Below are 17,932 nucleotides of genomic sequence, written 5' to 3' on the forward strand. Positions count from 1 at the left end.
AACCCGCACATCTCCAAGAGGATGGAAGCACCCGCCGAGGACCCGCCGAGGCAGCGCGGAGAGTACCGGCACCGCGCATGCTCCCTGACTGGACGACGCTCACGCTGGAGCCCGCAAGAGTGGGAATCCACTTCTCCACATTTTGGAGGTAACCTGGAAAAGTCCTTACCGAAACACTACGTCCTCCAAGGAGGAAGGGGCCGGACGGTTACAGGGGGAGGACTGGAGGAGGCTCTTCGCAAAACACGGAACACTTTTACGGATCGGCCAACCTCGACATGCGCAGAAGCCACCCCCGCGGCAGCGGCGGCGGCGGCTGCGTCTCCAGAGCCGGAAGGTAAACGACCTCTGCTGTCCGCGGCCCGACGCCTCCCGGGTCATGTCGGCCCAGGGTGACTGCGAGTTCCTGGTGCAGCGAGCCCGGGAGCTGGTGCAGCAGGACCTGTGGGCAGCCAAGGCTTGGCTGATCACAGCCCGCAGCCTCTACCCCACCGACTTTAACATCCAGGTGAGGTCCGGCCCGCGCGCGCGCGGCTGCCTCCGTGGAGGTGTGAGCGCTTCGCCGCCCTGGGGCCGCCCTGGCCGCCAGCCCTTCCCAACTTGGGGGCGGCCTCCTCCAGTTCGGCCCACCCCGACCCCTGCCTTCCCACGTCTCCCCACCTCCCGCGCCCCGCGCAAAGGCCGTTCTCCGCTCGTTCGTCAGCGTGGCAGCCATTCGTTGAGTGCCTGCTGCTGCGGAGACGTTATTCGCCCCGTCTTGGGGACCGAAGGATCGTCAGTGAGCCCGAGGGTCGTACTCCTGAGTCCCGCGGCTCTGGGCCGCCGGGTGACGCTAGGCTGTCCGGCCCTCCCGGATTAGGGGCGCTCGGCAGAGGCCGGCTGGCGCGGCGGGCGGTGAGCTAGGCTGCGCCCTGGGCGGGGGTCGTGACCCTCGCGGCCATGTGTGTTGCAGTACGAGATGTACACCATCGAGCGGAACGCCGAGAGGACCGCCACCGCGGGGAGACTGCTGTACGACATGTGAGTGCGGCCCGCGGGCCCTGGGTCTCGCGCGACGCTCTGTCTGTGCGTGCAAGCGGGGCGGGGAGGATCTCCCCGTGCATCTGCGGCTCGGGTATCCGCGGCTCACTTTGTTGCGTCCGGGCCCTCCGTTAACGGCTGGCTGCCTTGTGCAGGGAAGGCTCCCGGTGTTTGATGCCTGCCGAAACTTTTCTTTCCGATCATTTATTTTACTTTAGAAATAGTCGGTACCCTTGCAGTTCAGACAGTACTGACGCATAGAGAATAACAAGTCCGAGTCCCTCCGACTCTACCGCCGTTGAGTTTCGTGCGTCTGTGTGTGCATGTGTGCACAGTACAATACGTGTAAGTGGGGAAGAGTACAAAAGTGAAGTCATACTACATACGTCACGCTGCAGCTTGCTTGCTTCGCCCTCTGTCATGGAGCGATGCCTTTGTTTTTCAGTATGTGGAGCACTTCTTTTTCATATTTGCGTAGCATTTCGTAATACTGGCGGACATTGAGGTATTTCCAATTATTTGAGATTATATTCAGAGTATCAGTAAGCAAATGTGTACCCGTATTTTAGTATTTTTCTGTAGATTCTTAAACATTGATTTTCACAGTCAAGGATATTACACAATACACTATCAAATTACTCTAAAAAATACTGTTCCAATTTACGTGTTCACTTGTAATAAAGAAAAGTGTGTATTTCTCCATATGCTAATGCTCTTTTTTGTGTGTAATACTATATAGAATCTGACATTTTAATTTATTGCATTCATTTTAAAATAGGTTTGTGAATTTCCCAGATCAGCCGGTGGTGTGGAGAGAAATCAGCATTATTACTTCAGCATTAAGGAACGACTCACAGGATAAACAAACCCAATTTTTAAGAAGTAAGAATAGAATGATAAAGGTGTATAAATTACCGTTTCTGGAACACTAATTTATGTATAGCCATTTCATAGAAAACTCAACATCTGTGGTATTGGTACCCAAAGTCTGTACAGATGGTGTCACTTGGTCCCTTGAGCATTTGCTTAGAAACCTCTAAGCTCCCTTAAAGAGTGTAGATTTATCAGTTAGCCCAGGGAATCTAATATATTTTTAACAGATTTTATAGTTATCAGAAAGCATCTGTAGATTAAGCAGATCTCCACAAAACAGGAGAGAAACTTTTAGTGATTTATGACCTTTTCCATTAACCTTCAATCTGTGTTGGTTGTGATAGCCAAAGATTTCAAATTATGGATGAAAGAGTAGGTGATTTACTCATTTCAACTTAAACAAATGCATCCTCTTTATCTCAGCCAACAGCAAGCACTGTTATGACCCTTCACCTACGCCATTCTTACCTTCTGAACCCAAATAAGGCCTCCAAATGATCCTGAAAGGATCATTCAGCAAACATCTGTGTCTAGTACCATCTGAGCCAAAAGCCTCTTCTAGGTTGTAGGTAAAACTCAAACAGTGATTCTAAATGTAGACTTACTGTTCTATATATGAAAATGTCTTATTTCCACTGTAGCTTCAGGATTTTCTTTCCAAAAGAACTTTTTTTAAATAAAATGTGTTATGTACAGGTTTGTTTGAAACTCTCCCTGGTCGGGTCCAGTGCGAAATGTTACTAAAGGTTACGGAACAATGCTTCAACACATTGGAACGATCGGAAATGTTGCTTCTACTTTTGAGACGCTTCCCTGAGACAGTGGTACAGCATGGGGTATGACTTGACCCTTTCCTTTTTCTCAAGAGAAAATAAAATCGATTGACACATTCATCAGTTCGGTTAGAAACTCTAGTGTGTATTATTCTAAAGCAGAAATTCTCAATTTCTAAATATTTAGAATATCTAAATATTCTAAAGCTGAAGAACGCTAGGTAAGATTGAACTTGAATAAGGAATCTTCATCAGTAAAGCTAAAAGGATTTCACTATCATCAGACTTCGTAAATTTCCAGAAGTTGTCCCGTCAGTGTAAGGAAACAGTGACCAAGTTTGACAGTGCTATTTATTTGCAATCTGTAAAGTACAGTAAGGTTTTTTTAAAAATCCTATTTCAGAAGTGGCTGGGTGGCACAGTCAGTTGAGCGTTCAACTCTTGGTTTTGGCTTAGGTTGTGACCTCAGGATGGTGAGATGGAGCCCCACATCAGGCTCGCAGCTCAGCATGGAGTCCTCTTGAGATTCTTTGTTTCTCCCTCCTCTGTCTGTGCCCACCCCCATCCCCCGTGCATGCTTTCTTCTCAAATAAATAAATCTTTTTAAAAAATCCTCTTACATTATGGTCAACAATGTTTGAATTTAACTGAGCGCCATAGTCTGTAGTATTCAGAGGCATGTTTTTCATGTGCTTTTCCCCCCATTCCTTCTATCTGTAATAACTATTGAGTGCTATTGGCAGGCATTGGCAGGTATCTTCTTCCATACTCCCTGGACCCCTTGAGGTAGACAGTATTCCACTTCACAGGTGAGGAAACGGAGTCTTAAATATGTTTCATTAATTCTGTTAATTCAAACTCTACTGTTTATTCTTATCCATACTATCTTTCAAGCTTCTGGCCCTAGTTGACATGTTCTGTACCTCCCTCGATAGTTTCATAGGGCTACTGTAACAAAGTACCAGAAAACTGAGTGGCTTAAAACAACCAAAATTTATTCCCTCACAGTTCTGGAAGCTGAAATTCCAAAAGCAAGGTGTGCATAGAGCCATGCTCCCTTTAAAGGCTCTAGGGAAAAATCCTTCTACCTCTCCCTGGCTGCTGGTGGTCACCAGCAATCTTTGTCATTCTTCAGCTTAACAGCTACGTCATTCCAGTTTCCTCCTCTGCTGTCACATGGCTTTCTTCCCTGGGTGTCTGTGTTCCTGTGTCTTTACATGATCATGTAAGGATTGTAGTCACTGGATTTAGGGTTTGCCCTAACCCATTGTGCCCTCTTTTTAACTCATTGCATCTAAAAAGACCTTACTTTTTTTTAATAAGATAAAATATATGTAGAGTCACCTTCTGAGACTCTTGAGTGGACATGAATTTTGGGAGGATGTTCTTCAACCAATACATTCCTTGATCGTTACTCAACTCTTCGCTTTTTGTGTTATATCATCTTTTCCATTGTTTTACCCCTGCCCTGTGCATGGCCAAGTGATCCCAAGGAAGATAATGTGGATGTCTGGGTGGATTTTGATAAGCCTACTTTCTTGCTAGGGAATCCATGGTAGAAAGGAAGGAAAGGTGGCCTTAAAAGTCACAGTTGTGTCCAGCCTAGGCTAGGCTGAATGACTGGCTAGTGAAAGTGGTAAGGTTTGTCAACATAGTACATCTCGATGTAGAGAATACAGTTAGTTTCAACATTTTGTAGAAAATCTGTACCTCTCCTTTTTCATTCTAATTCCAGTGGTTCCTTTAAGTTTCTATAGACATTTTGATAACATTTTAATTTTGCTAGTTCAGAGGAGAATAACCAAGACAAAGTAGTCAGTGGTCAGGTTAAATTGGGGTTTCCTTCTGGGCTGTGTTGCTGATGTATTTTGTTTTCTAGTCCTTAAAATGAGAATATTTGTTTCTTGGGGAAGTTTGCATATACAAACTGTTTGGTAAATATAAAAAGCTATTGTTAATGTAATTCTGACATCTTAAACTGTAACACATTTAAATGATTTACTCTATTTTGAAACAGGTTGGCCTTGGGGAAGCATTATTAGAGGCTGAAACTATTGAAGAGCAAGAATCTCCTGTTAACTGCTTTAGAAAATTATTTGGTAAGAAAAATTATATTTTGTATTAATTCCTTATGTAGGAATATGCTGAGTAAGTATCATTTCAGGGATAAGGTCATTCGTGGAAAGCAAAGGAACTTTTCATATTATGAAATTTAAATCCTTCTTTATTTTTTTAGTCCAAAAAGCATTTAAACAACTTCTAGGGATGCCTGGGTGACTCAGTCAGTTAAGCGTTTACCTTTGGCTCAGGTCATGATCCCAGATTCCTGGGATCAAGTCCCACATCAGGCTCCTTGCTCAGCAGGAAGACTGCCACCTCTGCCCCTCCCAGTGCTTGTGGGCTCTCTCTCTCGCTCTCTGGCAAATAAATAACATTTGATACCTCTGAAAGAATATATTCAAGTATGAGCCATAATAATAAACATCTGAATTGTCACCCAGTGTAAGAACTAGACCCTCAACCATAATGTAAAATGTGCTTGTGTCGTTCTTTACTCACTCCATCCACTAGTGTCCCTGTGCACTGCAATTTTTCAATAAATGTGTCATAAATGTGGTTTTTTCCCTATGTATTAATATTCATATTAAATGAACTCTAAAATAAATTTCATTTCTATCAGAATTGTAAGGTAGCCAACAACTGAATTTTTTTTTTTATTTTTCCTCTTCAACAGTTTGCGATGTCCTTCCTCTAATAATTAACAACCATGATGTCCGATTGCCTGCCAATTTATTATATAAGTACTTGAACAAAGCAGCTGAATTTTATATCAATTATGTCACTAGATCTACTCAAATAGAGAGTCAGCATCAAGGTGAGTGAGAAGATCCTGCAGTTTTATTTATACAGATTTTAGTAAGTTGCAAACTCAAAAATCCCTCATTGTTGTGATTATTCTCTGGATGCGTACCAGTGTGATAGTGTTCTAAAAGGTGGTTCCTGGAAAAAAATACCGCAGGTAAGAAATGAGACTTTTCTTGACTCAGTTTTGCGCTTTGACCGAAAGAGTCAACTTCATAATGTTAATGAACTGAGCTTCATACAGTACCAAAGCTCAAAGGGCATTTTTTGCTGTTCCAGTGGCCAGCTGTGGGTCCTTCAACAAAACACACGATGTGTTGGGATTCTGTGCTCTTGCCTCTTGAATAGGGATTCGGACTTTTTCTTTCTCTCTTAAGTACTACGTACATAGTAAATAGTAAGATTAATTGTAGGCCTCTTTTTTCTCATTTCCCAGGTGCCCAAGAAGCGGCTGATTTAATGTCACCCAGCAAACGGAGCTCTCAGAAGTACATAATAGAAGGGCTGACTGAAAAATCATCCCAAATTGTGGACCCTTGGGAGAGGTTGTTTAAGATTTTAAATGTTGTTGGAATGAGATGTGAATGGCAGATGGATAAAGGAAGACGGTAAAAAATTGTTCATTTCTAGAATTACTTAGCAAGCCTTCTGATACCATAATCTCAGGGTTTTTAAAAACAAAAACACTTTCTTAAAAAGCATATAATGTATAGATACAGTTTTCTTTGGGCAACTCTTGTAACCTTGGTATCTATGCAAAAGAGGGTGGTTTTCACTTTATTTAAAGTTTCCCAACAGAAGTATGAACTTAAAAGATGCTGTTGAGCTTGAAGCACTCTTTGGCATTCAGAGAAAAAGAGTAGCTACTTTGTCATGTCTGTGTCCCAAGAGAGTATTCTGATCACTGCTCTAATTCAGAGGGGGAATTACAACATGCCTCCAGCTACATTTGGTAAATGTCATGCTTCTGTTGCAGCTTTTCTCTAGACCTTTTGCTGACAAGCCCAGAGTAATTAAATAATTTTTATCATCCTTCATCTTTCAGAAGCTATGGTGATATTTTGCACAGAATGAAAGATCTCTGCAGATATATGAACAACTTTGATAATGAAGCTCATGCAAAATATAAAAACCAAGTGGTTTATTCCACTATGCTGGTCTTCTTCAAGAATGCGTTCCAATATGTCAACAGCATACAACCGTCTCTATTCCAAGGTTGGTTGAAGAATTCTAGGGTCTCCCAAAACTGGCTTCAGCTGGGGTGATGAAGATGATGAAAATGTTTACCTTAACATTGTTCTTGGATCAAAATCATTGTGGGGTGACACGAGTGCTTTTTTTTAAGTTGTTGGTACTTTTTATGTAAGTACATTTTACTTTAAAATTTCTATATCGGGGCACCTGGGTAACTCCATCAGTCAAGTGTCTGACTCTTTTTTTTTTTTTTTAAAGATTTTATTTATTTATTTGACAGAGAAGTCACAAGTAGATGGAGAGGCAGGCAGAGAGAGGCAGGGAAGCAGGCTCTCTGCTGAGCAGAGAGCCGGATGCGGGGCTCCATCCCAGGACCCTGAGATCATGACCTGAGCCAAAGGCAGCGGCTTAACCCACTGAGCCACCCAGGCGCCCAAGTGTCTGACTCTTGATCTCCAGTTAGGTCTTAATCTCACATTTGTGAGACTGAGCCCCGTGTTTGGGCTCCACACTGGACATGGAGCCCATTTGATTAATCAATTAAATTTCTACATTAAAGGATATAGTGGTACTGTGAAACTAAATACAGATATTTAGTGCCTCTATTTTGAAAAAGCAGATGTAGCAAAGTACTGAAGTAGATTTCACAAAGGCTTTGCTATAGACAGATTTTTTTTTTTTTATAAACATAAAATGTATTTTTATCCCCAGGGGTACAGGTCTGTGAATCACCAGGTTTACACACTTCACAGCACTCATAGCACATGCCCTCCCCAAGGTAGACAGAGATGTTTTAAATAACATTTTTGCATTTTGCATATAAATTCTAAAATGAAAAATAGAAAGGTAAGAGAATGAAATCACCTACCCATCCAATAGAATACAGCTCTCATTTTTGTGTATTACCTTATAGTCTCATATATTTAGATTTTGTTTGGAATTTGTAGCTATCGGGTATTACACATATAACTTCATAGTCTTGAGTTTTTGGCTGATTTTATAATTCATGATTACTATGAAAAATTTGTAGGTACGTAAGAAGCACTTGTAATCTGTCATTGAGAGAGAACCTTTATTAATAATCAGTTGTATATCTGTATAGTCTTTTTCCTATTCATGTATACTTGTTTGTCTACCTAACTGGGATCACTCCAAACATACTTTTGACACCTGTATTTTCAAACAACAGCTGAGTAAACTTCCACCTGATACTAAGTTTTCTTTTCCTTGCCGCATTTCTAAGTGTTGGTGTTTTCCCCCCATCCATAGGTCCTAATGCCCCAAGCCAAGTTCCACTGGTTCTTCTTGAGGATGTATCAAATGTGTATGGTGATGTAGAAATTGATCGTAACAAACATATACATAAAAAGAGGAAACTAGCTGAGGGAAGAGAAAAAACCATGGTAATCCTTTCAGATATGATTATTAACAGATGATATGTTTGTGGTTTGCTGGAAATGAATGTAAAATACAGCTTTGGAGCTAAATTGATAAAGCTTAGGTCTTTTAATTACAGTTACTGTGTAAATCAGCGGTTCTCAACTGGAGGTGATTATGCCCCCTCACCCCTCAACTCAGGGACACGTGGCAATGTCTGAGGACACTTTTTGATTTCCATGGCTTGGTGGGGAGGAGTTGCTGTGAGCTTCTCCCCTGTAGAGGCGGGGAGGCTGCGAATAGTGCTACAAGGCACGGGACAGTCCCACCACAAAGTGCTGTCTGGCTCAGAAGGCCAGTTGAGAAGCCCTGGTATAAATTAGTCCTACCTGTTGTGACTGATTGGCATCAATTAAAGGTAAAAAGCAAAGCCAGATGAACTACACTGGACATCTAGGCAGGGTGCTGTGCTGAGTCCTGGCCCCAGAATGGAAAGGGGGAGGTGGTCCGGCTGGGAAGTTGTTACCAGCCAAGGGGAGACGTTGCAGAGGTTTCATGAAGGACGTCAGCATTTGAAATCAGCTTTGAAGTATCTCAGTAGAGGAGAGGGTTTTGTCATTTGGAGTTGGAGGGTGGATTTTTTGAAGAGAAGACCATGTGCACAATGATGTGGGCGGCCAGAGAATGTGAAGACCCTTTGGTCTTCAGAGGGGGCCAGGCAGCGGGTCTGGGCAGAACAGTGATTTCTAAACTTATTTTAAAGCAGAACCTTTCAGTAAATGCTTTCATGGAGGCCCAGTGTGTTAACAGCATGACAGCGGAGGTGCTCTAGGTCAGGAATAATAAATAAATAAATAAACAGTGTAGGCTCTACAGGCCCAACAGTCTCTGTTGCAGCTACTCAGCTCTGCTGTTACAATACAAAACAAACAAACCATAGACCATAGTAAACAAATGAGGTGGCCATGTTCCAGTAAAACTTTATTTATGAAAACAGCATCTGGTCTGCCGATGGTAGTTTGGTAACCTGTGCTCCAGGTGAAATACTGCAGGGGAGCCTAGAGTCTCACCCTCCTTTTGTCCCTTCTCCTCTCCTACCACTTCTTCAGACCCTGAGTTACATTCACTAGCCCCAGGCATGAGGAGAGATGTGCCTTAAAATCAGTTTAATCTGATGTCTCTGTAAACTGGACTGTATGATAAAGAATGGAGCAGGGACGACTGCCTTTCTGAAGGCTTGTAAGCCTTCCGATAAACCCATTTGTTTCCTCCCAAAGAAAAACCCACACATGCACGATTTCAGAAATCATTTCAAGGTTGAAAGATGCTTTGAAATCCAGCCATGAGCCCTAGGTTCAGAACTCTGCTAACCAGGCTTTCCCAGATGCCCTCTGATTCATTTTTTAAAAAGATCACTAAGGCTGCTAGGTAGCTACTCTCTCCTCTCCTGACTGTCCTGGTGGGGTCACTCATTAGCTCTCCCTTCTGGTTTCTGTGAGTGTGTGGTGTAACTGGGCACTTCACACTAAGACCACAGTCATCCTTCCTGCCATGTGGATAATGAGTCGTCTGATACTAGTTTTAACTAAAAACAGTGTCATGTCCCATGTAAGTCAGTATAAATAACATGGCTTCCTCGGTCTGTTTCTCTCTGTCCCCGCCACCTGCTCCCTGGTCCAAGCCACGCCAGTCTTGCATATGTCATTGGGGGTGTCCTCTTGTCCCCCTTCTTGCACTCTTGCTCCCTACCGTCTCTTCTCTACCCAGCAGCTATAGTGATGTTTTTAAGACCTGAGTCAGACACTTTGCTGCTTTACCACCTCCAGTGGCTTCCCGTCGTGCTCAGAATGAAATCCAAGCTCTTCACCGTGGCTTCAAACCTGTTACTGAGCAAACCTTCGTGCGCCGCAGACATGCTGGCCTCTCTGTGCACCTCCAGTGCTCTGAGGCCCGTCTGCCCCTGGATCTCTACCCCCAAGCTGTGCCCTAAGGTTGGAGCACATCTCTCTGCCAGGCTGTGTCCTTGTCACAGCTTTCAGCCCGGCATTTCTCCCTCTGAGGCCTCCTCGAAATACCCATCCAGTTTTCTTTTCTCTTCCTGTTACTCTAATTCTGCATCGCCCTTATTGTTGTCTGTTTTCTTGTTTCTTCATTGGCTGGTTTACTGTCTGTGTCTCCTGATGAGCTCTGTACAAGCTCTGTGGGGCCAAGGACACTGTCCGTCTTGTACCCTGGACATCTGGACAGTGCCTGAGCTGCAGCTGGTGAATGAGTGAATTCCCACTCTTCCCTCTCAGCCTCGGCAACCAGGCCATGGCATAGCTGTTTAAACCCTCTGGCTCCCCAGTTCCTCCCGTGTCTCATCTCTCATGGGTCATCTAGCAGGCCCTGTTCTCAAACTCTGGCCCAACTGGGGTTTCCATCCGTTTTAGTTTTTACTCTATTAACAGATTTTTTCCTGGTTTTCATTCTGTCCCACAGTCTGCCCCCAACCTGCTGCAAGTCCCACCCTGTCTGAGCCATCGCAGCAGAGGACGTAAAGCTCCGCTTAGAGATACATCTTGTTTTACCCATGGTGTTCTGCTGCTTTTAATAACCGAACATCTGGAGATTGGGAGATTTCTCACAACAGTTGAGATGTCTGACTTCCTTAATAATTGGAATATTTGATACACTGGCCCCTGATGCTGGCTCACAGCTGGGGCCAGATGGAGGCTGCCCACTTCAGACGGGTATACGTTCTCCACCCAGCCTGATTGCCTGGCTCATGTGATGTGCCAGGTGGCTGGAGCTGGGGGACTGCCCTTTCCTGTGGGCCACGCATTCTCCACCCGCCCAAACTTGGTGTATGTTCCCTGTAGTCAGGGTTCTCACTTACAGCATCCGCCCAGAACTCCAGAGTGTACTTCTGCTTTTCAAAATCAGTTTCTCTAAATTTTAGAAACTCTTTGGAAACGAGTCTCACATCTGAGGTCCCTTCCGTAAACTCCAACCTTGTTTTGAGGCAGGAATGTTTTCTATAAAATTGGAACAGAGAATACCCCATTCATATCAGTATATCCTGTTAGATTGGCAACATGTGGCAAGGAACTGGACCCTGATGAAGTAGGACACCTAATAGGTTTTGATGGTGAAAGGGATCTGGGTATCTATCATTACTGTGGGAGGGTAAGAATAGGGTAGCTAAGTAGAGTGGGTCCCCAGGCATCAAGGACTAGCAGGAGAATACCAGGCTCTGAAAGTGGGGGGAGAAATTCTGGTGGGTGGTGGGAGGGAGGTGTATATTTTTTCTGAGGACAGCTTGAGGAATGGAGCTTTTAGCTGAAATATTTGTACATATTTTCAAATGAGCGTAGTGGGGTGAAAATCTTCAGGGAGAATTTAATTGGAGTCATTAAGTTAGTGAAATAGCCTAGGTAGAATAAAAGGGTCAAGAAATTCTCAGCAAAGTAAAATTAAACGGAGCTGTTTTACCTTGACTGTTTTTTGGCAAAACGTCTGACCACGCTCACTGGCACTTACATGGTTACAGTTCTCTGAGACCTCTCTTTGGCTTTACATTTCTTGAGATGAAGAGCAAGAAAAGTAGGGCTCTTTATCATAAATACAGAAGGCATTGCTAGGTAAATGCAGGCAAACGTAGTTCCTGGCCACCACCATGCAGTGGGGGAGCGGAGCTAGAGAGGGTGGCCGTGGGAGGAGGAATGTATAGGGAGCAAAAGATTAGTAAGAGTCATTTCTCCGATTCTTAGGGCATTTGGGCTTTAATTTTATTCCTCTACATAATAAACTTATTTGGAAGCAAATTAAATTATTTCACATATTGAAAAAAAAAACCTATAAAACATACGCCGCATAAGCTGTATCTCTGAATGTAAAACTCTAACTTGGAGTTTTTAATAACACTTATATTTTTTAAACTGTTGGAAGTTTTAACTCCATAGCTTTACTTAGAAACCAACATAAGCTCAGAATTTATCATCAGAAAAACATAAACTTAGTTTTTAAGGTAAAATTGAATGTGTGAGAGTGAAAAGATACAAAATTTATGCATTAATTTTTAAAGCCAAATTGTTAAGTTCAAAAAATTATCCTCATGATAGTATCCTTTCATATAAAATCCATACAATAATCAGAATTGGTGATAATAAACATAATTTCTGAGTAGTTTATCCTTGAACAACATGGGGGTAGGGCGCCAACCCCCCCATCCTGCACAGTCATAAATCTCTGTATAACTTTGATTCCCTTAAAACTTAACTAATAGTAGCCTCCTTTTGACCAAAAGCCTTACCAAAAACGTTAATAGTTGATGAGCCTATATTTGGTATGTTCTGTGTATTATGTGCTGTATTCTTATAACACAGTAAGCTGGAGAAAAAATGTTATTAAGAAAATCTTAAGGAAGAGAAATACATTTACAGTGCTGGACTGTAAAAAATCCATGTGTCAACAGATCTGTGTAGTTCTAACCTGTGTTGTTGAAGTGTCTCTTGTATGTGACTTGAAGTTAATCACCTTGTTCACCTTCTCTAAGCAGAGTTCAGACGACGAAGATTGTTCCGCAAAAGGGAGAAATCGTCACATCGTAGTCAATAAAGCGGAGCTTGCTAACTCCATTGAAGTGCTCGAGAGCTTTAAGCTAGCCAGGGAGAGCTGGGAGTTGCTCTACTCCCTAGAATTCCTTGACAAGGGTAAGAACATGCTTTCACATTAGTGCTATTTCATGTGTTATATAAAATCATTGTGCTTAAGAAAGCATTGTTCTTCTTGGAACATCAAGACCCTTAAAGCTAAACTGCTTATAGTAGTTCACACAGTTAACAGAATTCTTTCTTGAGTAGACTTTTTTGACTTTTTTTAAAAAATGAGTAAAACTCTTGGCATTATTAATACTGAAATGATCAAAAAATATTCAAATGATCATTTATGTCTTAGCTTCTACCCTTGAGTGTTTATTATCATTAGACTTGGGGTGGAGTTTGAGGGAGAGATTTTTGGTCTTTTAACATTCGTATTGCTGGCCTCCTTTCTTTTTCTTGCTGGGTTTGTTTTGTGCTGTTAGTTGTTCTGTCCTGCCTTGTATCTTTCTTAGGTCCTGTGTAGCTAATCTGACAAAAGGTAATGCTATTTTTATCTGCACTAACTCCATTGCCTGAAAAACTCACCCTACCCAAAGCCTGTTTTCCTTTTAGAGTACAACTATTAAGTATTTCTTCATTACTTAGAAATCACTAGTGCATTGCTAAGGTATGGATTTTTACTCTACTTTGAATCAACAGTGTATTTTTACTGTACTTCTGGCCAGTGGGCCTTATGCAGAACCCTCGGTCTGGTGTGTCATGTCATTTTTTTTTGTAGAGAGCATCACTCCCTCTGTCCTGGTCACATCTAGAATTGTAAACATGTATGTGACCTTTCGGGGTGAGGGGTAGTTTTCTTTTACTTATAATTTGGCTTTTTAAAAAATGAGTAAAACTCTTAGCTTTTTATCTTTGTTTTCTGAGCTGGCTGAAAATAAAACTATCTTTTTCTGAGGAGAGTAAAGTAATTTACAAGATAAATGAGGTAATATGTGAAAAACATTTTGAACACCTCTCAGGATACGGTATGTGCTTCGTAAATGTTGAGGCCTAATAAAAATGCTGCTTGTGGGTTACTGAAAAGTATTATATTCTAATTTTACTATCTAATTGAAATTCTAGATCATTATTTTAGAAATCAAGGTCGATAATTACTGTCCATTTTTTGGAAGTTTCTCTCCGTTGTTTTGCTGGGTTGGTTTTTTTCCTGCCTCTGTTAACGTGTAAATTTACTTTTGAATTCTCAGAATTTACAAGAATTTGTTTGGCGTGGAAGACAGATACTTGGCTTTGGTTAAGAATCTTCCTCACTGACATGATCATCTATCAGGTAGGGTAATGTATATTTTAAGTTCCTGTGTCTATATAGGATGATGATTTTCATGAACCAACCATAGCGTGCAAGATGTGTATGTTCCTTCTGTAGTCTAGTCATACCCTGAAGACGTGTTCTGTCTTCAGTGGCAGAGGGATGATGGTCCCCTTTCATCTCAAAAAAAAAAAAAAAGAAAATGACAAGGCCGCATTTTCTTATTACTTTCACTATGTCCAGCCATACCCCTCTGTAAAAGTAAGATTTTTACTTTCCAATAAGAGATGCATACATCTCACCTATCGTTCTCTCCACTCTGGTGAAGTCCTTCTGCTCTGCTCTCCTGTTCTCAAGCCACTTAGGCCTGGGAGGAATGGAGAGAGCTAATAATTCCCTAAGAAGATGGAGAGCTTCTAACCTCTGTTGTCAGAACAGATAGGTTGCTGCTTCCATCCTACATAAAGGAGAAAGGGTATTATTAGTAAAATATTTGTAAGAAATGGTATATCCAAAATGTATTTTACCCAAAAGCTTATTTTATTTAATCTTAGGACTTAAGACCCAGGGTGTCTGGCTATCCCTGTCGGTAGAACATGTGACTCTTCATCTCAGGGTCATGAGTTCAAGCCCCGTATTGGGTGTAGAGATGACTAAAAAATAAATAAACTTTAAAAAAAAAAAAAAAGAAGACCAGAAAGAAAAACCTTTGTACATATAAAGTACCTGGCTAGAGAACCCTCTACCTAGCTTTAAATAAGTGGGTTTGATTATTGCTAAGTCTCCTTTTTCCTCCTGAGATGATCAAGCAGAGCTACCTTATCTGTATGCTTCATTAACTCTGGTGATTTTTATTTATTTACTAATTTGAGAGAGAGCAGTGGTAAGGGGGAGAGGGAGAGAGAGTCTTAAGCAGACTCTGTGCTGAACACAATCCCGGTGCAGAGCTTGACCTCACAACCCGGAGGTCACAACCTGAGCTGAAACCAAGTGTCGGATACTTAACTGACTGTGGCACCCCAACTCTGGAGACACTTTTTTTGTAAAGATTTTAATTATTTATTTGATAGAGCATGAAAGAGGGAATATAAGCAGGGGGAGTGGGAGAGGGTAAGGCAAGCTTCCCACTGAGCAGGGAGCCTGATCTGGGGCTCAATCCCAGGACCGCAGGATCATGACCTGAGCTGAAGGCAGACACTTAATGACTGAGCACCCAGGCACCCCCTGGAGACTTTTTTTAACGGCAGTGTTTTTCACTTCCTTGCTGTTCCTTGTTTCTTACGTTTTTCTTAGGGTCAATATAAAAAAGCAATAGCGAGCCTGCATCATCTCGCAGCTCTCCAGGGATCGCTTCCACAGCCGCAGATCACAGGACAGGGGACCCTGGAACATCAGAGGGCGCTCATCCAGCTTGCAACCTGCCACTTTGCTCTGGGGGAGTACAGAGTGAGTAGTGTGCACAGGGCTTCCTCTTTTCCTAGAGTGGCCTTTTAATTCGGTGCATGTTTATTTTAGATAGGATTTTTTTCTGCCTAGATTTTGTCACCTAATCTGCTAGTAAAAATCTTGATAATTTTGTTTTACTTGGTTTTCTCTTTAGTTACAACTTCCTTGAAGTTAGGCTGTGCTACTTTTCAGACTTCCTATTCCTTTTTCCATTTTATTGGAGGATGGCTTCTGTTTTTCTTTACTTTCTTACCTGGAATCCCTTCAGAGCAGAATCAGTGCTGTTGTACTTGGACAGAAGAGGCATTTATTAAATGGGAAATGGAGGAGTGCCATTAGCTTCTCTGAGCATCAGATGCCCTGAGTCTCCAGAGTTGGGGTGTCAGTTAAGTGTCTGACTCTTGGTTTCAGCTCAGGTCGTGATCTCCGGGTTGTGAGGTCAAGCTCTACACCGGGATTGTGTTCAGCACGGAGTCTGGGTAAGACTCTCTCTCCCTCTGCGCCTTCCCGCTGCTCTCGAAGCATGCAGAGACATATGACTCTGCAGTCCACTTCATGGTGCTGCGGAGCAGCTACATACACAAGTCTGTTTCCCTGTGATTGTGAGCCCCTCCTACCACAGGGCGCAGACCATGTGCTTTACCTTTGACTCTCTCATAGCACTGAGCACAGAGGTTGGCACAGCTTTGAATTCAGTTATTAATAAATGTTTGAATTCAATTAAAATATAAGCACATTCTTTATTCTTACACTGTATAAATTCAAGGCCACAACTGAACACACAGACTCTGATTTCTTTCCCATCTTTCTATGTGTTAAGTGGATTACTTTGTGATTAGTAACCCTGAGTAAAGTTTTTAAACTTGAACTTTGAAATATGATTTATAATTTGCCATGATGATAATTAGGAAGAAACAGAAAGCATGTTAAGCATGTGCACTGAAAATTGAAAATATATTTCTTCCATCATTATGTAATTATCAAGTACTTATTCTAAGTTTCAGTGAATTCCCTGAGAACTTGAAAGAGAGCACATATTTACCCACTCAGATGTCCATATATCATGTAGAATTAGACAGTTACACAAGGCACTGCTGTTCAGCATCATATTAGGGAATATAAAATAAACAGATTTAATTAAGCGGGGCAAACGTATTCTCTTTGAGGGCTTCAGACAAAGCTGATCACTGTTAGGCCTTTATCCTTGGTTTCTAACTTAACCTGCCTCCTGGATCTCAGCTGCCTTCAGCCGTCTGTCTTCAGCTCAGACCGAGCGTGTCCAGATGTGAGTTTCCTTCATTCTCTTGTCATTAGGTATGAAACTCTCAGGTCATGGTTGGCTCTTAACTCTGCCTAATCATTTTAATTGTTCCAGCATAAAGCTAGTATCTTTGGTGTAGTGCCTTTTGTTTCCTTGGCCACCACTCTAATCCATTGCTCTGAATGGAGTTTTTTGCCCCAGTTCTTCTTCCATCTTTGCGTTATGGTCATTGCTTTCAAGAGATTGCTGTCATTGTTCCCCTTAACAGAAGTACTGACTTCCTCATTGTCCAGAGTTGAACTGTGTGTGGGGGTAGACATATAAGCAGGGTATGGAGAATGGGGGATCCCTGATTCAGGACATACAATATGAGTTACAGAGAAAAGTGCAAGTATCTATTGAAGACAGTGAAAAATCAAATACTAAGTGGTATGCCCTGACATATGCACAGTCCTTCCTGTCCTTCAGGAAAGGGTGTTTTCACTGGGGTCCATGCAGTCAAGAAAAGATTTACAGAACAAATTGGCTGGAGGTGGACATAGGACTCTGCAGTCCACATCATGGCCCCACCACCTCTTAGCTCTATGACCTGGGTCAAGTTACCTCACCAAACTGTCTAACTCCAGCATTCAAGTTCTGAACTACCAAGCTGTCGAGCTCTTCAAGCTGGAGATTCACAACCCTGGGCCCTGGGTGAGTTCTGGATGTGCCAAGATACCAACCCTCTCAGTTAGCTGTGGCTTGAGGCAGCCAGAGCCCCCAGTTAATTCTGCCAGCTCTGAGCAGCCTTACAAATATTTCTGGATGTGTCAAGACATGGAAAAGGGTGGGAAGCATGGGTTTAACACTCCACTTCCTCATCTGTAAAATGGGGATAATAAGAAGGTTGTGCTAAATGCATAGAACATGTTCCTCACTTGGAATCTAGCTGTTATTAGAATTTGAACAGGTAGACCATAGATGATGGCTCACTCACTATAGATCGAGAGCAATCCCCCCTCCCCCCAACACCAGTGTGGCACTTGAGGCCTCCCTCAGCCACCAGCACTACATCAGACTGGTTTTGCCTGTGTTATTTCCTAAACCACACCCTCCTTCCCCTCACCTAATCACCTAAACAGTACCCAGCCCTTCCCCACATCTTTCTCTCCTCCACTAAAACCCTTTTTTCTCTTTTTCACATTCCAAATTCTTCCGTCCCTTTAAGGCTGAGATAAGGAAAATCTTCCTACCT

General features: G+C 42.5%; 1 protein-coding gene across 2 annotated transcripts in view; it reads left to right on the forward strand.

Moving 5' to 3' along the window:
• The first annotated feature begins 309 nt into the window (after nt 1-309).
• The window catches only part of INTS10 (integrator complex subunit 10), a 38,127-nt gene continuing 20,504 nt past the window's right edge, over nt 310-17,932 (forward strand). For both annotated transcript variants that reach the window (XM_044225269.1, XM_044225270.1), the window contains exons 1-12: nt 310-508; nt 953-1,020; nt 1,799-1,902; nt 2,590-2,729; nt 4,684-4,765; nt 5,401-5,541; nt 5,965-6,136; nt 6,574-6,743; nt 7,992-8,125; nt 12,640-12,793; nt 13,930-14,012; nt 15,285-15,437. In XM_044225269.1, the coding sequence (XP_044081204.1) occupies nt 380-508; nt 953-1,020; nt 1,799-1,902; nt 2,590-2,729; nt 4,684-4,765; nt 5,401-5,541; nt 5,965-6,136; nt 6,574-6,743; nt 7,992-8,125; nt 12,640-12,793; nt 13,930-14,012; nt 15,285-15,437 (1,530 nt within the window). In that variant the 5' untranslated portion in view covers nt 310-379. The remainder of the gene's footprint in view (nt 509-952; nt 1,021-1,798; nt 1,903-2,589; nt 2,730-4,683; nt 4,766-5,400; nt 5,542-5,964; nt 6,137-6,573; nt 6,744-7,991; nt 8,126-12,639; nt 12,794-13,929; nt 14,013-15,284; nt 15,438-17,932) is intronic.

This window comes from Neovison vison, chromosome 11 (genome assembly GCF_020171115.1).
Source record: "Neovison vison isolate M4711 chromosome 11, ASM_NN_V1, whole genome shotgun sequence".
Taxonomy (NCBI): Eukaryota; Metazoa; Chordata; class Mammalia; order Carnivora; family Mustelidae; genus Neogale; species Neogale vison.